The sequence below is a fragment of the Phymastichus coffea genome, unplaced genomic scaffold (genome assembly GCF_024137745.1).
Source record: "Phymastichus coffea isolate CEN01 unplaced genomic scaffold, Cenicafe_Pcof_1.1 PCOF00056, whole genome shotgun sequence".
Taxonomy (NCBI): Eukaryota; Metazoa; Arthropoda; class Insecta; order Hymenoptera; family Eulophidae; genus Phymastichus; species Phymastichus coffea.
In genome coordinates, this window is record NW_026706867.1 from 1,382,703 (window position 1) to 1,406,755 (window position 24,053).

Genomic DNA, 24,053 nt, shown 5'->3' on the forward strand with positions numbered 1-24,053 from the left:
AAGTTAGTAATTTACCAAATATTTTTGTTTATAAGGCTACTTGCTGAATTTTTCTTAGGTTAAAGATTTAATTACTTGAAATATTTCTTCTTTTCTGACATTAATTTCGTCGCGATAATAATTGCGCTAGGCATCAATGGGTTATGGTCACATAATCAGTATAATTACATATTTTTTTATTTAAGAGATGATGAAAAGAAAAAAGCTACGTACCAAGTATTACTTGTTTAATGATTTGTTTGTTTCGCGTGCATGTATTAATGACATCCACAGCCAAGATTCGAGCATATGTATTACGATGTTCATTGTGGTATTATTCGTGGAAAACGCCTGATAAGTGATACATAATACAAGCATGAAGAACATTGTGATCTTAAGAAGACTGAACAGTACATTTGAATGTCTTTTACCTCGAGTGCATTTCTCAAAATTGCGTTGATCGAACTGAAACTTTTTCGGTTGCCAAATGGGGATGAAGACTTTCGGTTTAGTCGATAGAAACAATGCTAGCAAGTGTGTGAAAGTTAGAATAAAATAAAATAACTTTGGAAGTAGTCCGGAATTGCCACACTACTGAATGGTTTCGCCGATTCACGGCTACTACGTGCCTACTCGCATGCGAGTCACTAGCATGTCTTTTCATTCAACAGAAAAAAATTCTTTTTTTTATTAACAGTTGATACATGATTTTCTACGTACAATATATCCTCGAATTTTTCCACACGAATAATATAATATTTAAAGAATTAATATGTTTAGGGTTTTACCCTTAATTAAAAATTAATCAAATCCCCGATTATTTCATGTAGTTTGTTCTGAACCTGTTAATATTACATTAATTTCTTTGTAGGTTGTTGTATCATTTTATTTTTTGCGTTCAGTACAAGACACCGTAACAAATAAAATAACAAGTTACTGTCAAGTGAAATCGCGTAGAATCTGTATCTGCGCAAAATGAACCTTGCCATTATTTTCAATCATACATATTTGCAGTTGAATTTGTAAATGTAATTTCAAGATAAACTTGATATTTGTTCTACATGACGATTTACGAGAAACGATAAAAAGTAGCTAGAATATATTGAACATAATTGATATTGGGATTGTATCAGATAAAGTGAGAAATATTAAAATTTTCTACATCTTATGCCACTGATCATTCCTTCAAAGAATATCCGTGACAGTAGAAAACTGTTTTCCAACGTACTCCCCCCACAATTGCGACTAATGAGAAAAGAAGTGGAAAGTACACGAAGTTAAAGCATCGGGCAGATAAAGATCGTGTGTGCGTGTGTGCGCGCGGCATTTAAAAAATGTCGAAAATAAAGGTGAATCATGTGGCTCGCCGTGGACTTTCTAAGCACCTGATTGACGTTCGAGGCACTCGCTAATTGATCAAAGCGTAAACGAAGGCGCGGACGCCTACCACTTTTTTCTCTGTTCGATTTCTGGCCGTCGCCTAAAAAAGCGAGGACTAAACAAATCGACTTGGTTCTCTTGTCTTGTTCCCTTTTATTTTTAAGTCGTCGCGCGGCACGTGTACGGGCTACTTTTAACCGTTCAGGCAGCTCTCGGCTCCTCCTAACCCATTGACAGAGAGATGAGCGTGTAAGGAGTTTTCCTTTCGGGCGGAAAGAAAAAGCGCGTTCGTGGGGTCCCGCTGCGCTTTCGAATCGAGTCGGCCGCGCGCGTGTGCTCCAGCGGAAGAGTGATGCGGTCGGGGGACAAAAAAAAATAGCAGCCGCGATGAAGCTTTCCCGGAAGGAAGTCGCCGCCAACTGTTTACCGCCTTGATTGCAACATCTTGAACGGATTTACGTGAAATATGGATTATATATACGGCGATAAGCGATTGCTCCACAGTTTTCATACTAATCCGCTATTCGAGGGGGTTAACGGAATTTCCATGCGTGTCACAAATGATTGTATGCATTATGTACTCGTTAGAGGAGCGCTGCATTTTTTTTTCCTTTTATTTTGTTTTTGTTTTTTTTTGAAGAAATGGATAACCGCGCGTATCTTTGGCGTCGTTAAGAAAACTCGATTATTACATCGTCGTTGTAGATTAGCGCAATAATTATTACAAAAAAATGCCGATGTCACAATATTTTCATCCGAGGACAAGATAAAATGGCACGGGACAATAATCGGGCGATCTTGCTGGAGGGGGAAGGGGGGGGGGGGGAGGGTGAGAAAGTGTGCGCGGCCATTCCTCCCGCAAACGACGTTGGGCATGCAAAGTGGGCGTCCTCGGGGATCGGCTTAATTGCAATAACGGCAATGACCCCTTCCCTCCGGTGCAGCGACCTTCTAATTAGTCGGCCCTCCCTTTCTGCGTGGGTCCTCCAATAGATTTGTACGCGCGTCGAGGGGACCGACCTAGCTAGGGGGATGTTGCGAGAGAGAGCGAGAGAGTAGAGCAGGAGCGGAACAGGAGCGGCGGCAAGGGAAGGGCAACGTGCTTTTCCCATTGGCCGAGGGTTGTCGAGCGCTCAGGGTTTAAATACGCGTGTCCGAGCGCTGCCTTGGCAGTTTAGCGTTGAACCTTGTGCTGAGAAGATCTCCTTGGATATTCTCATACAGTTTTCGCGCTGGTTTATTTCCGTGCAGTTTCCAACACCTGCCCGGTGCTTTGGCACTTGTTTCTGGTTTGAGTGCCCAGAGATTTTCGGCTACTTGGATAGTTGTTGTTCCGTGTACCTGAGGTTCTGATCAACTCCCGTGCAGTTGGCGGAGGCATCTAACGTAAGTTTTGCTCTAAGAATACAATTTACATTTGATTCATCACAAGTTCTCTACTCTGCTTTTTTATCGAATTTCGCCGACTTTTTGTTTTTTGTCCTGTTTCCGGCCTTCGTCGCGAAACAAACGCTTCGCTTTCGCGTTTCATTTTTTTGAGCAATCGTTCGTGATTAACCTAGGATCTGTCGTTCGCAAGTTTTTAGCAAGTTCACCTTCGACGCACAACCCGATTCGACCAAAGGGGTTATGTCCGCGCAGTAAAGAGAATCGGCAGCTGCCGCGCTGACGGCGTCGTGGCTTCCTTCTTGTTGTTGCGGCGCGCCACCGTCCACGCGAATTGCCCTGCGCGACCCTCCGTGGTCCTCTGTTTTCGGACGAGATTTCGCGGACTCGACGATCCGACGAAAATGAGTCGCGGCGCGCACGGCAGGATCCCTCCCCCCACCCGCGGCTGCGCTGTTTTTCGATCTCTGTCTTTTGCCCGCGGTGTTTTGGCTTTGGCCGCGTGCGGCGCACTCGAGCGCCAAAACAGTTGACCGCGGCCGAATTAGGAAAATCCGCTGGGAAAGCTCCGCGGCAAGACTGTTAGTTACAGTTCGCGACCGACCAGATCGGAGGTAACACGCTTCTTTTTATTTGCGGTAAGACGCTGCCGGGGTGACTGAACTTTCTTATACTTGACGTGACTTTCATGAAGTACAATTTTTACGTACTTTTCGAGATACACTTTGCCCATTGCCTTGTACGTTTTATTTAACGCCGCATTCTGCGATGGACTTTTCGATATTTGGTTCGTATAACGATTTTGGATTTTGTTTGTCTTTTTAACGAACGAATCTGGTATTTGGCGTTGTAGTTAGAACATTCGTTTATTGCTTCTTAGTCAAGTGTTATTTTATTTCACAGTCTGTGCTAACGCATTTCGCGAATCGGTTTCTCTTTTTTTAATTGCCAATCGAATTCTCGTTTGATTTTTCTGGTTATTTAACGGAAATCTTTCTCGGATTTTCGGGAAATTCGCTGTTGTATTTGTCCAGCATTTCGATTCAAAAGTACAATGGTAACGCAGGTAAATAGTCCGCTTAAGTAATTACTGAAAATAGAACATGTTTACCGCTCATCATTATTCTCGCAGCTCATTTACTTGCCACGTTATTCAAAATAAATAAGTTTAAGCCGATTTCGTTTTTCGAATTTCATACGATTATCGGTAACGCGCAAATCGTCGGGGAAGCGTTTCGGCCGGGAGGAAAAGACATTTCCACGATAGAGAGAGAGAGAGACGGAAACGGGGTTCGGTTGTGTACATCGGCAAACAAAGCCAATCGCGAGATAGAAGCGCACGAGGGGGATAAGAAAAAAAAAGTGAGCGCGCGTTTGGCAGGACGGCCGGAGAGAGATTCCTCGGAGGCTTTCTCTCTCTCTCTCTCTCTCTGTCGTGGCGAAAAAGTCGATCGATCGGCTAATCGAGAAGGATAGCGAATCATTCTCATTATCGTATCTTCCGCCTTGGCCCCCCTTACACACGTACGTTCGCACTCAAACTCCGAGGCGCGTGCTCCTTTCTGCTTTTTTTCGTCTTGCCTCTATTTGTTTTTATCGCGCGCGACCTTTCGCACAGTTATAGGTGTACATAGATCGTTGGCTCCGACTATATATTTTTTTCCCTCTCTTTCTCTCAAAACGTATGTATGTATACATGTATTTTTATTCGTGATTTCGATCGAGAAGAGCGAGCCCGATAGTTCTTGGCTCATCACTCGGCAGCTTTACGTAATCGAAAAACACGCATTCTCGAAGACGCGCAGTTAAATCATTCGGGTACATTCCAGTGGAGATTCGCGGAAATCGCGGCCCGAGAGCTAATTAAAATATCGCGGGAGCCGGCGTGTTTACACGGGTCGCGCGCATATTATAATTGACAAATTCGCAGAAAACTCGCGCGGCCAGATGGGCGCGCGGACAATGGATCTGGCAGCGGCAGAAGAGGGCTTTCGCGTGCACGCGCGTACACAAATCGCTGCGACCCCCCCGCGGTTTCGCCACATATTTTTCCGCTTTCTCCGTCTCTCTTCTCTCCCTCTCTCTCGCGCGCGCTCTCCTCTACACCTTCGTTATCGCGGAATAGGCGTGCTCCCACTTGAATAAATTTTCGAGCTTCCTCGCGACTCCCTTCGTCAAAACTTGCTTCCGTGTTTGCCTTTCTCCGCGGAGGAGTGGTCCGATGCAGATGTTGTCACTTTTTGCCAACTCATATTTCTCTTAATCCTCGGCGTTTCTCTCGCTTTGTTTTCCATCTCTTCGGTTCCAATTTGGCGTAACTTCGGATCGCGGTTCATCGTCATTTACAGCGCCTTTGATCTCTCGTCCAAACTCGCGACGAGCCAATGTGCATTGAAAGGGATTAGAGTAGCCCTTTGCCTGTAATATCGATGCAACGCAAACGTATGCGTCGAACACTCGCGAGTGGCATAACAAATGAGCAGCCCCCGCGCTGAACGACGGGGAAGGAAAACAAGCGCTGCCTTTCTCCAACCAGCGAAAAACCCTTTTTCCGGGAATACAAAAAGAGACGGACCCGACAGCGACACAAAGCCATCTCCCCCCTTCCCCTTTTTTTCTCTTCCGTCCGTCCGCGTCATCCTGCGTAGGAGGATATTTTTTTGCGAACAGCGGCTCTTGCTCCCTCTTTTTTTTTTCTTTTTTCTTTTTTTTTCACTCTGTCTACGTCAGAGGCGGATCTTGGTCCTATTGTCCTCGCGATTTCCATGCGTGTGTGCCCTTTCAGTTTTTCACCTGCCGATCGCGAGCGCAGCTTTTATGCTTTTTATGAATTAGTTTTTGTGTTCCCAAGAAAAAAATTCCTCCTCTCTTTTTTGCCCGGCGCTTTTTTGAAATATTTTTCGGTTTACATTTCCGAGGATTAGAAAATGCCATGTTTAAAATCTTATCTCCTCTTTGTCCGCACATTTCCATCGCTTTTGTCTAACAACGCGCTATAACGCATGTTTTGTTGTAGCGCTGTACAAGATGCGAGGGAATTGGGAAGAAGCGGAGCCGAGGGCTCTGGCTCCCGGTTCGCGTCGACGAAGAGCTAACTCGACGTTCACACATCAGCAATCGCCGCCACCGCCGTCGTTGCCTGCCGTGCCATCCGTAGACAGCAGAGCGGCACCTCAGACCTCGCGGCAGAGTCAGCAGCAGGAGGCCGCAGCTTGCCCCCAAACCACGCCCGCCTGGACCAATATAGTGGTGAGTAATCGCCCGCCTTCTCTCCCCCTCAAGCCAACTTGGCGCATGCGTTTTTCTCGTCGCAATCCCCACCCCCACGTGTGTCATTACGCGTGCGAGCGTCGACCGTAAACGCGCTATTTATGGGGCCGACTTTTCCGGCTATAGATGCAGCTTTTTCAGCTATCGATCGAACCTTCTCGATGCGCACGACGCGAGCCGTTCCCATTGAATTTTCAAGCTTTCCATTTGTTTTTCCTTCTTTTGCGCAATGACATTTCGGCGCTCGGCGCTTATTCACAAAGGGTTCTTCCTTTGACGGCGGCGATAACGCTACAGCCTCGGACGATTGATTAACGTTGGCCTCTCGGTTTTTGTCGCAGAAGGAGGAGCCGCAAGAAGAGAGAAACAATGACTCAGGCATCTCGCCGGGACACTACACGAGCGATACGGCTTCGTCGCACAGCGACCGCTCGACGATCGCTGGCACGCACTCCTTGTCCCCGGACAGCGGGACCAGCGCGTCGCCCGAGCCCGGACCATCGGGAATCGTCCGCCACGTCGCAAACACCATCCACTACGACTATGCCCGTCATGTCAACCACGACGGCGCCGGCTGCAGCGATGACACCTCCAGTCCCGAAGACCTGAGTCGCGGCGCGTCCGTGTCGCCGTCTCAACAGGACGACTTCAATTACGAGGGCGACGATATCGAATTTGACGAGAGCATCGAGCATCCCATTGTCAACTCGCAGGGGAAGATCAAGATTTACCGTTGCAAGCAGTGCACATTTTTTGCCGTCACCAAGTGCGACTTTTGGACGCACAACAAAATCCACATAAAACCGGAAAAGGTGCTGTCGTGTACCAAGTGTCCGTTTGTCACGGAATACAAACACCATCTCGAATATCATATACGGAATCATTTCGGTTCCAAGCCCTACAAGTGTGACAAGTGCAGTTATACGTGTGTGAATAAGTCAATGCTTAATAGCCATCTTAAGTCACACTCGAATGTCTACCAGTTTAGATGTTCGGACTGCACTTATGCCACTAAGTACTGCCACTCTCTTAAGCTTCATCTCAGGAAATATAATCACAAGCCTGCCATGGTACTGAACGCCGACGGTACGCCGAATCCGTTGCCCATCATCGACGTCTACGGCACTAGACGCGGACCCAAAGCCAGACCCCAGCCTGCGCCAACATCATGCTCTGCGCAAGTACAACAGCAGCAACAGCAACAACAGCAGCAGCAACGACAGCAACGACAACAGCAATATAGACAACGACAGCAACAATATAGACAACGACAACGACGACAGCAACAGCAACAAGAGCAGCAGCAACCGGAACAAGAAAGCGAACAACAACAACAGCAGCAGTTCCAGCTTCAGCTGCAGTTGCAGCTACAATTGCAGCAACAACACCAGCTGCAGCAGCAGCAGCAGCAGCAGCAACATCAGTTCCAGTTGCAGCAACAGCAGCAACAGGGCTTGGTACCGCCAATTCCGCAGCCGCAACCACCAATACCCGATAACGTTATGGGCAACCTGCTGCCGCAGTTGGTCGCGCCGGCGCTCCCGGTTCCATTCCAATTCAACGTGAACGACCTAGCCGCCTCGCTCGCCAGCGTCAATACATTGCCGGTCGCGTCAACTGCCGTGCCATTCCTCGATTTCTCTGATCTTTTGAGCAGACTACCCCTTGCCACCAATCCATTCGCTGCTATCGCTACCAGCAGCGCTGCCATTGCCGCCGACAGCATTGCCGCTGTCCCTGCCACTGATAGTGTCCCTGCTGGTGCCAGTACCGATGCCACTGCCAGCGCCACCGCCACCGCCACCGCCACCGACACCGACACCGTCACCGCCACCCCCATCGCCACTGCCACTGCCACCGCCACGGCTGCGGCCACTGACACCAACAACAACCAGGATGACAGCGCCGAGTCACAACCGCTGGACTACACCATGCAGGCGATGCTACGAGCCACCAGCGCGACGGAGGACACCGACAACCACCAAATATCGCCGGCCGGCAACGATTCTGAGAGCGCATCTTCGTCCGGCACCAGTGATGCGCCGGTCGACCTCACCGACAACCAACATAGCGACCAGCCACTCGACCTCACCCTATCCAAATCCGATAAGCCAAAGCCAAAGCCAAAGCCCGCTAGCAGCCACCGTCGGAAGGGCCGTGCGGTCAAACTGGATCGTCAGGTCTTAGACGAGGACTCCGATAAGGACATGTACGTACAACCAACAGTTAGCAACCACGAAGAACCTGATGACGTTATTCAGCAACTCGATAATTTGCTTTCGGAGGTGCGAGGCATGTCCAGATACATTCAGCAATTAGAGGACGAACTTCGTGATCAGTCCGAAAACATGTAGACTTATTTCGTACGCCGGACGCGAAGCTTTATGTTTATAAAATAGTTTATTAGTTTTTTTTTCGTTCTTCCTTTGCGTTTTTACCGTTTGCGTTTTTACCGTTTGCGTTTTTAGAGATTAAGGTTTAGTTCATTGCAAGATATACAGGTCGATATTGTTGATTGTTATTTGTCACGCGTGACATTACATTTTATAAAATAATAAATTAGTTAAGTTAGATTTATATTTTCTATACATACATATGTATCATTACCGATTCCAACGAGAAAGTCAAACTGTAGTTTGAATTATTATTAAATACTTTATGAGAAATGTAATTGTCACTAATTAAGATATTCCTTTTTCAGGACTGCCTCATAGTTCGAGATTTTCTCATTGGCAGAAGAAGCTGATATATATGTATATATATTGAAATTCGTGTGTTCATTTGAAAAGCGTTGCAGCGTTTTACTTTGATATTAGCGGTTTACTTGAAATGTAAATAATTGAGGCGTACGGACAATTGTGCACGGTTTTACGGTACACATACACTATTGTGCATGATAACATGGTACGAATGAATTGTTGCACATGTTACTGTGCACGATAATTTATGCGTACAAAGAAGCCGTGCACAATTGTCCGCACGCCACTTGTGAATACCTTGTAAATGATGTATAAAATATTTCATACCTTTTTATTTTACATATTAGTGAAAACATTCTACCAGCGAAATGTACGTATTTTTGAAAATAGAAAAATACTCTTGTTGCTTTCAAAGTCGAATCAACAAAACGCTTGTAAATGTCAGTATAATGTTCATTGTAGATCTAAGGTAGATAATAAAGAGACCTGTATATACAAATACTACTCTGGTAATTACTTCAGGCGAAATCCTTACCCTTACCTTATTCCGGTAATGTCAGTTGCACAATCACATATAATTTTGAATTCAAGATTAACTTTTTAACAAACATTTATTTATTTCTCCAAACTTTGAAATATTTATTACTCTATCACGTTTCTGTTTATTATTAATTTTCTGTGTTGGCGATCTAAAAGATGTTTTCCATAGCCTTCCGTATTTGGATTTTTCAAACATTTGACTGCTATTTACCAAGCGATAACAAACAAATAAATATCATTGATTATGGAAAGCGTATTATTCCATAAAATATCGAATTGAGGTACTTGATAACGTAATGTCAGTAAATATACTTATTAAAAAATATGTCAGTTCTATCGCCTGAGCTACTTGGAATCCGAAGTAAAAACGTGAATTTAAGACAGGTTATTGCAACATCATTGTATTACAATTTCAATACTTATTTTTAACAGTAACCTAACCTCCGATTAATCAATTATTATCATACTCTCAATGAACAATTTCGAATTGCAGACACTATGTGACAATGCCACTAATCGCAAACTCAAGCTACTAACTACTTTCATTCCTGACCAACTTATTTTTTTAATTGAGCAAAAAGCTAAGCTTGCTCATTATGATTTCGTTATTTTACTTTACATAGAGTTTTCAAGTACGTACATCTTTGTTTCGATGATTAATTTTTCGTATTGCTAATGTCGTTTTAACAAATAAACAGGTTTGTCCTTTTCATTTGAAGAATTTTGCAATATAAATAACAATGAAAGTTGTGAATTTTTGAAAGTCTGCAACTCTCTGGTAGGTAAAATAGTTGAGCAAATATGCAATATGGAAGGGGATGTAATTACAATTACAGGTTTGTCCGGATTTATAAATGACAATCACTGTTATTAATTAAATAAATATGCATTTCGTTCGTACACCTAGACAATGGTTTATTATCCATATGGACTCAAGGTGACGATCAACTTGTCCAGGAGCTGATGCATAAAGTTATATCGTGTTGTTTTACAGTAAAAGAAATCGTACGGAAGTTAAAATGCAATTTTCACAATTTATTTCAAAGTATTGCAATTTTATATAACTCGAGAAGTTGATGGATCTCTTAGCTAATATGTTAATTGTCGTAGCTCCTTTGAAATGTGCTGTATCTGCTGGGAGCATTAGTTTTGCTGTAATAGGCGAACACGATGCTCTCCATTGCGTTATCATTGGCGAGCCGCTCACAGCACTGAAAAGGGCCACGGATGTGTGTAAACCCGAGGATGTAATATTGTCTGCAAGTGCATGGGAACATTGTAATTTAAACGGTTATATTTACGTTATCTTGGACAAGAGTCACATCAGGGTATTTTATCTCAAATAATTCCATTATTTTTTTGTACGCAAGTAGTATAACAACACGGTGATTGCAGATTACTAAGGAAATAAAGAAATGTACAACTGAAGCAGATGCCACGTGTAAGATTAAGTTTAAAAGCCCAGAACACTCGATCGATGAAATAGATGAGCCTGTTACAGAAGCCGTTGGTCAGCTTTCAGAAGCAGCATCCGATGTGGGCAGTACCGATGTGAAAAAGCTGAAATTCATTATAGACCCAACGATAAAAATTGACGACAGTGTGGAGGACGATTTAGAAACAAGTAAGTGTTCAATGGATTTTTTAAATCGACGTTTTAATGATTATTTTAATAATCAATCTTTTATAAAAAGAAAATCGATGTAGATGTACGATTAGAATCATTTTACTTTCGAACAGATCGTCCAGGTGTGATAGTGGGTCCTTACAAGAAAAATGTCGGAATGCTGTTGAGAAGTTTCGTATTTGAGTCGATTGCAGCGCAGGTGAGAAAAGAAAAGTAGCTTGTTATTTTAAAACTTTATGCCGAGGTAAGTATCTTTCAATGCCAATGCAACGACATTTACTCTCTCGTTTGACTTGAAGATTGAAAGCGATCGTTCTTTCGAACACGTGGCGGAATTGAAAAATGTCACCGTGCTGCTCGTCGAAATTTCCTCGGCGAAATCCACAGCGACCGAATTAATTTCTCTGACGGACGACTGCCACAAGTTAATCCTGAGGTGAGTTTCATTGTGCGCGCTGCCTTTTTATCGTTCGAAGCGCATCGTTGAATCCATCGATCAATTTGCACGTGCGCGCGACAGAGCTTGCGAGAATGTAGGCTGCATCGAGGATGTCAGCCTACGCGACTCGCTCGTCAGGTTTCGCATTGTCTTTGGGACTCGTGGCTACTTGAAGGATTTCAATCATTGTCGATTCGGCGTGGCGTGCGCTTGGAATCTCTTGCACTCGCTGTCTAGCGTGACTCACGCGAGCGGAGTATCCGTGGGTGTCTCGACAGGTGAATTTTTCACGTGTGCCCGTGAAATCAATCACTTTGGTTGCGTAACGCGCCGATTATTGCGCATCCGCTTTGATGCATCGATAGGGATATCGTGCGTTGCGGTCATCGGCCACACTATTCGCCAGCAGTACAAGGTGATCGGGGCTCCAATCGTGAAAACCGAAAGTATGATGCGTCTTACTCGGGGCAAGGTATTTACGAGATACTTAGCGCGTGGGTGACGCTTTGCTGAAATGCAGCGTTAAAGTACAATTCGCCGAAAGGTCACCTGCGACTTGGACACAGTCGTGCACAGCGATATCAACAAGAGTCACTTCCTTGTCAGAGGCTTGGTCAATCTTCGAGGGCACAGCAAAGATTACATATTTCACTACACCCAACGTAATGAGTGAGTTCCTTCGGTTTTTACGAATTCTCCAGTATCGAGTAAGATTTACATTCTTCAAACTCGTCAGGTTTGACGATCGAACGAGGAGCGAATTGAAAAATGCCTATCCGGTGCTCGACAGATTCCAGGAGTTAGAGCTATTTAGCGAAATTTTGGACGACATTGGCATACCAACTCGTAAATACGCAGGCATTTTGATCGAGGTAGATCGATCGATTAAAAGTTCTTTATCTGCAATTACAATGCGACTTGTTGCGTGGGCGTTGAAAAATGCTGATCTCACGCACAATAACGTAAGTCGTCTCTTTGCCAGGGCAAAAATCGAATTGGAAAGTCTCGCGTGTTGGACGGCTTCGTTACAGTTGCAAAAGCCAGAAAAACGTCACTGGTCAAGATTGTACTTCATCCGTCGTTCGCTCTTAAGCCTTACACGGTTATATACAAAATTCTCGAGCAGGTAAGAGTATGCGTGTATGCCGCGTGGAAAATTTGAATGGCTTCTTATCCCGCGATTCGATCGCGCCGATGGCGCAATGGTCGGAAACGGCAACAATTTTGCATCAGAAGTTGCGTTACACCTTGTTACGCACAAGCGCGCGTAACATGCGTACTTTTGTTGTTCACTTTTGTGTTTGTTCTTCGCCAACAGATACTCGAATCCGAATGGTGTAAGACTATAGACGAATTGGAGAGGAATGTTATACGGAAATTAGGACATGTGATATTGCCGGAAGAGCTTTGCTACATGAATCGTATATTAAGAGTGAGATTTAAGCGCTCGAAGCAATATCTCATGGACTCTGATTGGAATCGGCATAAGAAAACATTAAACATTTTGGACAAGATACTAGACATAGTAACGTTTCTTTTCTCCTATTGCGCACAGTATCGCGTCATTGAATTTATAAAAGAGCTACGGTAAAATTGTCATCAAATCTGACTAAACAGAATAGCGAGAAATGGTGTATTTTACTGGACAACGTAGAACACATGGACTACATGTCATGGCAGTTCTTGTCGCAAGCGATAAGCCACGAGAACGTAGTCTTGGCAATGACAATTCTGGAGGCGAAATCCTGGGACGAATTGTCGCGAGTGGAAGCTGATATTTGCAGAGATAAACGGTTACTGCGACACACCTTGACAGGACTGGAGTTTCATTCCTTATCGGCGCTGGCTTGTCAATTTTTAGGCGTACAAGCTGTTGCTATCGAACTCCATGAGTAATTACTCGTTACAGATGTTTTACGTAGCAGTTCGTACAGATAAGCGCGAATTGTACAGATTTGTAGATACGTAGTTGAATCGCGACATTTATTTCTTTTAGTTTGCGAACGACTGCATTTTTTTGTATTATTAGTTAATCATCTCGAAATATGATTTCCACGTGTGCAATTGACTTTCAGATATTTATTAAATTCGAACACAACTCATCCTGGATGGGTTGAATTGTTCTTATCACTGATGACTTTGTGTTGCGCATGCGACATTGTTCAATTAACTCCCGTCGAGGCTGATGAGCATAACTTAATTTTTCCCGAAATCTTGCAAACTACGCGAATCTCATCCGATTTACTGCCTGAAGAAACGGCTCCTCCTCAATCATGGCATAAGAGAGACAGAATCAGTGTTTGCTTGATCAATAAAAAATTTCGCGTTGCAAACTCTTTTAGCAATTATAACATACGAGGTACTATAGCTAATATTCGATAAAAAATACCGTTTCGATGTCGTTCTTAAAAAAACAGGGGATTTATTAATGCAACTATTAAAATTGAAGAGCTTGCTCTGGAAATCTACTCTCGACTGTCCACTTATGAGCAAAACGTCGTTAGATACGCCAGTATAATTGGCAAAGTATTCCTTCGTAATATGCTGGAATTAATTCTTCCAAATCATCAATCATTAAAAACATCAACAGGTACAAATTCAAATTATTATCGACAATCTTTTTTCATTCTTCGTAAAAAAATGGTTCTGAAAATTCTTTAAGTATTCAAATATCATGTACAATAGTACTTATTATTTCCAGCAATAGAAAATCTGATGCGCATACGTGTATTCGAGTGCGCGTTATTGCAAAGGCAAAGCACGAAGGTCGATGACCTCGCTGTCTGCTCTTTTAAGTCTCGCAGTACTTTCTCGGATATGCATCACTTGTTGCGCTGTCGGTGTCACTCACAATGTAAGACCCTCAAAGTTACATATTTTATTGTCAATGCGTGGCTTGTTTTTGCGTACAGCAAGGCATAATGTTTTTTTTTTTTGCGTAATACATTGAATAGTCAATCGTCCGGCTTTAACGCTACTATTGATTATATTTTTCCTCACCACGATCCGATATAATTTTTAGCCGCTCATCCTGCAGAAAAGCATTTGGCATATTACGCGCAATGTCGCTTCTTGGAGTTCAAAATATCGATTTTTCTGCGCGTAACTTGCGAGCAACTCACTTACCAAGAGAAGAAAGAATGCCACACGCTAATCGCAGAAATTTACAAGAAGGAGGCGAGAAAATGTATGGCGTGTGGCGGTGGGCCATTTTTGAAACTGCCTGGCATGGAAAAGTCCGTAAGGGAAATTAAAAGAATCTGTATTAATTTTCCATGCTGCATTACAATTGCACTTTCATTGTCGTACGGCGAATACTGCAATTATTACGCAGCATCGAGTGGCACTGTAAGTAGCGTTACTGAAAGAATATCAGACTTACAGTTGATTGTTTCAGAGAAAGCCGATGAAAATGTCGATACCAATAGTAGATGCGTATAAAGCGGAACAGCTAATCGACGATCAAGGTATTAACAAGCATTTAGTTGTAGACAGGAAAATGAAAAATAGCCATGCAACCGAGACCAGGAGAGTTTCGATTATGCCGTCGTCGATTGAAACTGATGATATCGATGGTTTTTATTCACGTAGACATTTCATTTTGTATATCAATAAAATGAAGCTTTAGTTGAATAAATATTTTTAGAAACGCACGCTGTTTGTTGCATCAATTCAGAAGTCCCGAAAAGCGCAAGACAATCCCGCAAAAAGTGTAAAGTACAGCCGCTAACCCGCGAAGAAACCGATGAGTATTTGCCGTTGGATAATTTTGGACACGTAGATTTTCGTTATTGCAGATGTCTCACTATCATTAACTGCATTTTTTTGAAATTGCAGCAACACATCAGGCATATAGGTACGTATACGGATCAAACGGATAACATTGCCATTGCGATAACGTTGCTTACGACTTTGCATTAGATAACAATCAGAAAATAATTAATTTCATGCTGGAATACGCGGCAGCGCTCATTGATTTTGGCCAGCCCGGTTTCGCTCTCAGATTTCTGGCGTTTGCAGACGAAAGAAACGAGGTATATGAAAATAATTTCAAGCAGCTTGGTCGAGCGCTGACACGCTCTTGTTCTTGCAGTACGTTGGCACTTACGATGCTTGGAAAAGTCCATCGTTGTACGAGAAAATGCTCAAGAGGAGCATGATTCTTCGCCTGCGAGGTACAATTTATTTTGTCGGAAATCGTTTATAAAAGTGAGGCTTTTCCGAAAAGTTTTATTTGCTCAGGAAACGCTTACATACTTCTTGGAAACTATCCGCAAGCGAAAACAAATTACTTCGAGGCTTTATCTCTGTTCAAGCATAACTTCAGGGCATCTAAGTGGTTAACGTGTCAGAGAACTATGTATGAAAGAATACAACAAAATATTCGCTGGACGTTCGCGTATCCAACGATAGGAACTGATGCCAAGCAGGAAAGAGCAGTTGTTGTCAGACAAAATGCTGCGTCGTGCCTGTCCCTTATCTCGTCGATACTCATGGTATCGCTTTAAATTGTACGCGTATGCTTTTTCATAATTTACATTTTATCCGTTTGGGTGACGGCAGATTCAAAAGCACCATAAGGCAGCCAGGCTGGCTGCACTTCAGAGCGTTGTTTTCGGTTTCTCCAACTACGACTCGAGCAATTTTTACGATCAGTGCCAGCTGTATCTATCAATCGTTAAAATTTATGGAAAGCTTAGAGATTTGTCATTTGTCAGTTGCGTCGAGAAGTACATACTGTTCGCCATCAACCAGAGGCAAAAGTGGAACAGCAGCGAAGAAATCGTTATATTAGCATACGTGTACGCAGCCATTTTCAAAGTCAGGTAAAAAACTCAACTTTTGTATTGCTGCCAGAGCAAGCATTGCCGAGCTCCATAAAGGCTACTTTAAAAAAATACAGTTTGCTGCACGGGAAATTGGAGCGAGCGGCGCGATTCGGTGGAAAGGCACTGCGTATATCGAAATATTTTCACATGGTTAGATTGGAATTGGGAATACTGCCGTTGCTCATTCAAACTTCGGTAATGCGCTTTATTCATGGATGTTATTAATTTGAAAAAAAAAGAGAAAAAGAGAAGATGAACATTAACGAAAGAAAACTGCCTCTTTCTCCCATCAATATCATTGGTGCATTAATTGACGTCGACGCGACATCGGCTCGATTCACGAAGGTGCGTTTGAAACGAGTTTGCGAGACAGTAGACCTGTTGCGGAGGCTGCGCGACATCTCGCTCGAGGACATCGATAAATCAGCATTAACGTGGTATTATGCTCTTTGCGTGGATCTCTTGCTGGACGCTGGAATCGTTATAGAAAGCTATGAAGTTTGCGCAGACTACGCACTCGGAATCATGGGTACGTTTTGAAATAATTAAAATATGCGTCAACAATACTGCTGCGTGCATTGTTATTTAGACGACAACTCGGAGCTTTGTATTTTGCGCGACCCTAACAGTACCAAGCGTCTCGTCTCTAGTCTATGGTCATGGCAGTTGCGAAGGTAATACATCTCGACCGCTATGCTATTTCAAATCATTTTATTGCTGTTTCTCTATATACGACACTTGTTTTCTATTTTCAGAAGCGAATTGACCAACAGTACTTTCGTCAAAAATTTAAACTTTTTCACCGTGGACATTGAAGTCGTTAATTATTCCCAAGTCATTACGTTATGCAAGGTAATTATTCTACCCTCTCCCGCGAACTTCTATTTTACAAAGTTACAAAAAATATATACAACACTTACAAAAAATTGACGACTATCCAGTGAAAAACTACTGTATCATTTCAGATATTGGAATGTCATTTACTACTTTTAACTCGATGCATTAATTTAAAAAGGAGTAATCAAATCGAATTTCTACTCGATGACATAGAAACTCTTATGAAGATACTGAATGATCTTGTAAAAATAGTGAAATGCATTGAACCCCATTATTACTTACTAAAGACTTATTACAACTTAGTGCGTGGACGTACTCTAACATCAAAAACTTATTGGCGAAAAGCAAAAAAACGCGCTGAAATCCAAAAGAACCTGATGTTGTTGGCAAGGATAGAGCGTAATAAAAATGTAAACATTAATATCAAAGTATTTTACGCAATAAGTAAAAGCAACGGGAATAATAGTAGTTAATATTTTATCTAGACTTGGAAAGCCATTAATAGCTCTAATAACATGGCACGCTTTTGGGAAGAAAATATTGGCTATCGAAATACAATTGTTTGGCAAGACATAGACGTGTTCGATCTGAACGATTGGTCAAATCTTATGTATTCTCTTCCAATGTCTGACTCTTACTTATGAACGTGAAAAAAGGTAAATATTTTGCGGACTCCAGGCGGATAATCTCACAGTTTAAAGTTATATTATGATTGACTTTTCTTTTCCCTGAACTGTAGTAACTATTCAAATCAATTCTGTTTACTTTTTTTTGATTACCTGCATCTTGATTAGTATAAGTAGGGTACAAAAAAAACGTACGTATGGTATAAATATAAAAATAACAGAATAAGAGCTCTCACATATACGCATTACATTTATTTAATTTGCATTATGTAATAATTTATAAAAATTATTTAGGATATACGTATAATACAAAGTCCGCATGATACATTCCACGAAAAGGCAATGATAATTCGAATTTTATTCTCACCTAGGCTTGGAAAAGCTGTAAGCTACAATAACATGGCTCGTTACTGGGAAGAAAATCTCGGCCACTGAGAGAGAAATACGATCTTTTGGCAAGACGTTGACATATTTGATCTCAAGAGTTGATACTATGTTCTCTTCCGTTTTCTGATTCTTACATATATCTGAAGCTACATTTTAATGTAAATGTAGAAAATATCATAAATGAAACTTATTCATAATAATATTACTTATAAAGTATTATTATGTACGGTAGGCTCGAGGACATCGATAAATAAAGTAAGTTGAACATTATTTTATATGCAATTTGAGTATTTGTTTCAGAATGCCAATTCGAATCATTGCTTTTAGCATATCGCATACACTAACTTCGTTCCTTGATATAAAAAAAATTAACGCGACTACAACTAGCACGGTACAAAAATTAAGCAGTCTATGACGAATATTTACATAATTAATCTCAAATGTTAAGGAATTTTCGTCAAATCGTCGAATTTCCATAGTAATACTTACGCAGAACGTATATTTTGCTAGTATCTTATAAGCTACTTTTAAAAACTTTTTTTAAGAATTTTCTTTAATTGCTAGTGTTCCAATAATCCAAAAATACATCAATATTTAAATATATATAAAATAAGTACTACTGCATCTGAAGCATAGAATGTAAATAAGATAGAACTTGTCTGTATAAAACTTGTTTGGTCTAGATGGTTGACAAATCATCTAGATGAAAGTTGACAATCGGTATAACTGATCTTTTAAAAATCCGTACATATACTCAACGATATTAAAAGTAGATGCTCCATTTCAACTTTCAGGACTTCTACGGCCTTCTTGTTTAGTTGCAAAAGTAAGAGTATTAAAAAAATCTACTTTGTTATAATGCTAAATACACCTTTGAATATCTTCTAATTTTCCACTGATACAATTTTTCTAGTATGTATCTACGTAAAACGAGAATGAATCAAAAATTAAATATTATAAATGAATGAATGCTTTCGAGATAGAATATACATCTCGATCAATTATCATTAATCGGTGTATTTAGCATTTTTTTAGAGTTTTTCAAACCCTTACTGCTTTTTGATATACAATAACGCATATGACATTGTCTATTGTTAATAAGCTAACTCTTGTATTTCGTCACTAGGAATCGGTAGGTGTATTGATTAAGGTAGCATCTAAGTATGTCAAAATAATTTTCATAGCAATAGTTTTCGAAAACTATAAAATGATTATTTTTTTTTATTAAATATGATATTTTTATATCGAGTCTGTCAAGTTAAGAAAACGGGCATCTTTAATTAAAAAATGGGACGGAGTTTAAAGTGTTCATAGTTCAGACATGAAGTGAAGGATATAGACGTTTCAATAAATTGCTCATTCCTCGATGCTACCGAGTTAGCTGTAAGTTTATTACGCTCGTGAATTAAGTTTACGATGTTCTTGCTCGCTCACCGTGCATCTGCAAATTTTTGAAAGTCATAGTATGCTACTTCGCTTTAACTTTGAACCATCAGAGTATATATATATATAAATTTATATTTTAAATACCTTGAAAGTAGTTTGATACTCAATTGATAAACACAATTTTCTAAAAAAGTATACTTTTTTTAACATTGCAATTTTTTTTTCTACGTAATGAAGACATTTTCCTAAAGTTATGGTCGTTAGTGATGTACTTTAGAATCACACAAATTACCGCTGTCAATGTCATGGTTTGGAGTATTGACGAAAGTTATTGTAATCTCTTCTTCAACGTTGCAATAATAATTCAATAAACCCTATATCGATGTAATCATTGCAACGTGTCATAGTTTGTTATATACCTAACTCGCAAATACAAAAAAAAACATACGCATACACATATTAATACTCTCACACAAATCCATAAACTAGATAATCCTCGATAACTTTGATTTCTCGATGTTAATCTCAAAGTGTCATGAATCTTTCCGAAAAACATGCCGCAAGTTGCGACTACGCGATAGATAACGAATATCTGAAAAATTGCGAAGCGATCCCTAAGAAAAACACAGAGAAACTCGTGTACTATCGCTCAGTCTCAACGTCTTGTCTGATTCTAATCCTGAAAGAAGAAAATCTAGACGAAAAACAGACTCTTAAGGAAGCTCATTCCCATGCACACACGTACGATTACAAGCACAATTCATCAAAGATCTAGTCTAGTATGCGGTATTCGAACGAAACAAATCAAATATTTATATTCGCTCTACTCGTTTTTATATATCTGTTAGCTCGCGACAGATGTTCTGGTTGCGCAGTTCAATCGTGGCCGTCGATATCGTTGTCGATGCGACTGCTACGGATGCCCGTTTTGCCGGTCCATGGGTACACGTCGGGGCACGCTTGGCATGTCTTCATGTAGCGTACACCACTCTTGTGCCATAGATTGCATACTTTAGGGTTGTTGCATTTCTTCGGTCGGTCCTAAGATTTTCAACAATTAAAAGAAATATCGACCTTAGATTCGACTGCTTCTCTCAAACGATCTCCGCTGATTTAAACTTTCTACTGCGATTACGATAAAGAAGCCTTGTAAATCTTGTTTGCATTGGCATCATTCCGGACGTCTTAACTCGCTCATCAGCAGTATAAATTTTCATAATCAACTTGTTATTGAAACTGACTTTACTAATCGTTATCTTTATTTTATATTTCGAATAATAACCGACCGACGAAATTTTCAATTCGATACTGTTTAACTAATGAAACATGTCAGTATGTACCAACATAAAAATGATTTATTTATTTATCGTCTTCGTTTTGTAAGTTGTTAAGAATTATTTATATACTAGAAAACAAATAAAAATTCGATATGCACGAGTCATAAACAATTCAAATAGCGAATATCGCAATAACGCCGTACCTGGTAATTGCATCCGAAAGGTTCGAATCTATCCAAGAGTGCAAGAGGAGTCGGGTTCCTAACCCATTGAATAGCCTGCCAGTTCGTAATGATCCAGACATCATCCATAGCAACGATCGTATCAAGGAACGAAATGAAACCTTCCTTGTGATGAGGCTGTGTGAACCAAGCGGCATGATAGAACAAACCGAACGGAGCTCTGAAAGTTTAACAAACGTATTCCACGTGTAAAATCGCCTTGCAAAGATAAAATCTCGAAAGATCGATTAGTTGTAAATCATCACGGAACTTTACATTTGTTATGAATATCGGATAAATCAATATTATCCAAGTAATCAGCGATGCATAATGTATAAAGTAAAGATGCGCAATCGACCATAAAATAAGCTAACAAAAATCAACCTGTTGGTGGTGTAATGTCTCTCGAAGTTCTTGATGAGCATTTTATAGACGCCATCGGCAGTTGGTGGATTGCTGCAAGCGTCACCCATAGAACACCTACCACCATTCAGATCCTGCCACATGACCATAGGCACTTCCCAGAGACCAGGGTACGAACGTGTAGGGCATGGAGGAATCATACAGTCGTGGAACAGTTTGTAGTCAAGAGTGTATGGCCAACTTGGCGGTCGGTTTTCGTAGATTGGCATCGACGAGTCATATGTAAAGTTGGTGTCCCATAGCATTTTGAACATGTTGTTGCCACCCACCTGCGGGCATCATACGATTTTCTTTTGTTTCTTTTGTACCTTTGTGACTTGTAACACGAACGCTAAGCTGATGTTTTTCGTTGCCATTTTACCGTGGAAGCTTATGAAGTGAGGTGAGTTATTATTTATGTGGAAAATGTTCATTTTTGTGTACTTTTACTCTTCCATGCGAAGATATAAAAGAGGAAAGCACGATTGAAACCTGACAATCATGCATTTTGCCTCCGCATACAGAATCGATCGAACTGCCAATTATTACAGAAAATACTTTTACTTATTATTCAAAACACAAGCTTTTCCAAGCAAAACCACGAGTCAGCGAGAGAGAGAGAGAGAGAGAGAAATATTTGTCATTGGCAATCGAATCAGCATGGAGTCATATAAGGCAGCACCAGCAGCAGCAGATCCGCGAGAAGTTTTCGCACTGTACACGTTGCCTTAACTCGGTTTCGCGGTGTCGTTTCATCAGCCGGCAGAAAATGGTGAAATGCCAAGGCTTTTTTTTCCTCCCTGCGCGCGAGCGCACTCACCCGTATAAAGCGCATATACACACACTCGCGCACACAAGCGCCACAAACACGCCTACTCGAAGTGAACGGGAGTGCAAGAAGTGATCGTAATACTTCGCTCGCGGTGTCAAAAGGTTATAGGCCGCTCACGCTCGGCCTGTTATACCAGTCTCGTCGTCCGAACTGCGAGCTCGCGGGGTTCGCAGGCGTCTGCGATTGGCGATTTCGCGTGTTTCGGCTCTCCTCGGCTGCCATTACGCGTGCTACGCGAAGACGATTTGGCATCGGCGACGATTGCGCAAGCGAAATGAGCCAATGACGCGCGCATACACGCCGATCGGTTTGCACAGGCCCGCCGATTGTCGGAGCGACTTACCGAGCTGCCCGAGAGCTCGCGACAGCTTCTGAAAGTATGAATTGGCTTTCATTGCGCGGCTTTTCCCACACTGCCAAACCACGTGAATCGGCTTCTATGCTTTTGGATTGTGGACACGCTTTCAAATATGACGACGGTATCGACTTTTTCTATACCGCCAGCGTAATCACGCGACGGCATTATTCCAAGTGTTTGCGCACTGTCAATTTCTGTAAGTACTCTGTGGCAGATCGTTCGATCACTCTCGTATTCGCACTCGTGTTTGGCCATTGACCCGACGACAAATTAATTCCACGAAAAGTAACATGCCAAGTTACCGCCGAACGAACATCAGACGAGTAGAAGAGTAGTATAGTATCAGATGGAAGAAACGTACAGAAGGTGTGTAAAGTTGATAAGATACTCACCGAGAGGAAGGGTGCTCTCATTCCACGAACATCTTCGAGCTTGACACCACCATAAGCGGACAGAATCTCGCGTTGTCCGGCTACCTCACGGGACCACTTGCGTGCCGAGAATTGTTCGCCAAAGCTGTGCCTGTATTTGCGCGTCGCAGGAGAAAAACGAATAAATGCGTTAGGCGAACCTCGGAACAAATGCAGATCTATCGACGAGGAAATCAGCCTTCAAACGCTTCATTTTCATTTGCGCGAGATTTATGAGCAAGTCTTCGCTTATAGCCAACGCTCGAAAGAAATCAGTAGCAAGAAGAGCTGATTTCCCTTTACTCGACGCAAGGAGAACAGCAGCCATGCATAATTATGCAAATACCACACTCATACTGTACTCGCAAGTGTACCAGATACGTAGGCAAGTTAATCGGGTCAATTTGTCAACTTCGTCATTGGCAATTGAAAACTCACCGTCGTCGTAAAAATATAGGAACGAAACAAAACTCGTACACCTCGGTCACTCGTCGGACAGATTCTTTGTTTCCAGTTTGCGTGCGTTCGTTTGCTCTCGTTCGAATGAAAGTGGGCAACAAACAGTCTAATGAGAGATTGCAGGTGAGAAGCTTTCAATGCAAAAGAGCGTGCGTGCGTTAAGCTGTCATTTGCACCGTCATCCCGCAATTCCGAGAATCAACAATGGCCCGTTTGTATGACGGGCTTTTTTCTACGTTACAGCTTGCGAGCTAACCGGTTATTTCTTTTTTCACATCTTTAAGTACGTCAAGTGTTCGTTTTCGAGCTCACTTTCTTCAATTCTTTTTATCATTAATTAGTTTGCACGTCAAATGTAGCATTTTTTTCTAAGAAGTTACCCGACCTTTTTCCCGAACAATGCACATTTTTACTTTTCTATGTAGTAATCAAGAAAGTCTTGTAATTGTGGTTGCAAAATTACCATGAATTTTAGAGAATTAACTAAAAGGAATTTATTATGTTTACTATACTTCACTGACTGTACGTATGATTTTTTTATAAATTTTACAGTATTTTATCCAATATTATCAATTTTTTGTATATTACAACTTTCTTTAATGCATGAAAATACCTATTCTATATTTTTCAAATGTAACGCTACTTGAACGATATTTCATTTAAATCAACATTGTCGGTTCTCTCTTGTCCACTTGGGATTATTATTGTT

At 41.6% G+C, this 24,053-nt stretch overlaps 3 protein-coding genes across 6 annotated transcripts in view; 2 read left to right on the forward strand and 1 right to left on the reverse strand.

Moving 5' to 3' along the window:
- The first annotated feature begins 2,545 nt into the window (after positions 1 to 2,545).
- Positions 2,546 to 9,199, forward strand: LOC131666060 (protein hunchback). Of its 4 annotated transcripts, none has more exons than XM_058938414.1 (4): positions 2,546 to 2,745; positions 5,762 to 5,994; positions 6,357 to 8,224; positions 8,717 to 9,199. In XM_058938414.1, exons 2-4 carry the CDS (start codon positions 5,773 to 5,775, stop codon positions 8,727 to 8,729), a joined length of 2,103 nt encoding a protein of 700 aa, XP_058794397.1. In that variant the 5' UTR covers positions 2,546 to 2,745; positions 5,762 to 5,772; the 3' UTR covers positions 8,730 to 9,199. The 4 variants fall into 4 exon arrangements, with proteins under 4 accessions (XP_058794397.1, XP_058794398.1, XP_058794396.1 ...); XM_058938415.1 differs by lacking the exon at positions 2,546 to 2,745 and adding an exon at positions 3,315 to 3,383; XM_058938413.1 differs by lacking the exon at positions 2,546 to 2,745 and adding an exon at positions 3,345 to 3,532.
- A 1,131-nt stretch (positions 9,200 to 10,330) lies between these two features.
- On the forward strand, positions 10,331 to 17,630 carry LOC131666079 (adenylate cyclase type 10-like). Its single transcript, XM_058938444.1, is given in 27 exon segments — positions 10,331 to 10,582; positions 10,650 to 10,878; positions 10,995 to 11,080; positions 11,181 to 11,317; positions 11,402 to 11,598; positions 11,686 to 11,792; positions 11,865 to 11,989; positions 12,057 to 12,211; positions 12,265 to 12,446; positions 12,639 to 12,845; positions 12,938 to 13,212; positions 13,396 to 13,679; positions 13,770 to 13,910; positions 14,022 to 14,174; positions 14,343 to 14,668; positions 14,718 to 14,895; positions 14,967 to 15,176; positions 15,242 to 15,354; positions 15,414 to 15,495; positions 15,563 to 15,816; positions 15,884 to 16,146; positions 16,224 to 16,344; positions 16,495 to 16,678; positions 16,739 to 16,823; positions 16,905 to 17,001; positions 17,115 to 17,414; positions 17,472 to 17,630. Coding segments are annotated over 27 exon segments (4,902 nt in total).
- Positions 17,631 to 17,880: 250 nt separating this feature from the next.
- LOC131666057 (uncharacterized) overlaps positions 17,881 to 24,053 on the reverse strand; it is an 81,006-nt gene continuing 74,833 nt past the window's right edge. The window contains exons 14-17 of the mRNA XM_058938408.1: positions 22,868 to 22,997; positions 21,268 to 21,575; positions 20,866 to 21,064; positions 17,881 to 20,426 (exon numbers count right to left, since the gene is read on the reverse strand). Coding sequence (XP_058794391.1) covers positions 20,262 to 20,426; positions 20,866 to 21,064; positions 21,268 to 21,575; positions 22,868 to 22,997 — 802 coding nt within the window. The 3' untranslated portion in view covers positions 17,881 to 20,261. The remainder of the gene's footprint in view (positions 20,427 to 20,865; positions 21,065 to 21,267; positions 21,576 to 22,867; positions 22,998 to 24,053) is intronic.

Coding starts and splice junctions, on each gene's coding strand:
- LOC131666060 (XM_058938413.1), top strand. Junction 5,995..6,356: donor CCGCCTGGACCAATATAGTG/GTGAGTAATCGC, acceptor TTTTTGTCGCAG/AAGGAGGAGCCGCAAGAAGA.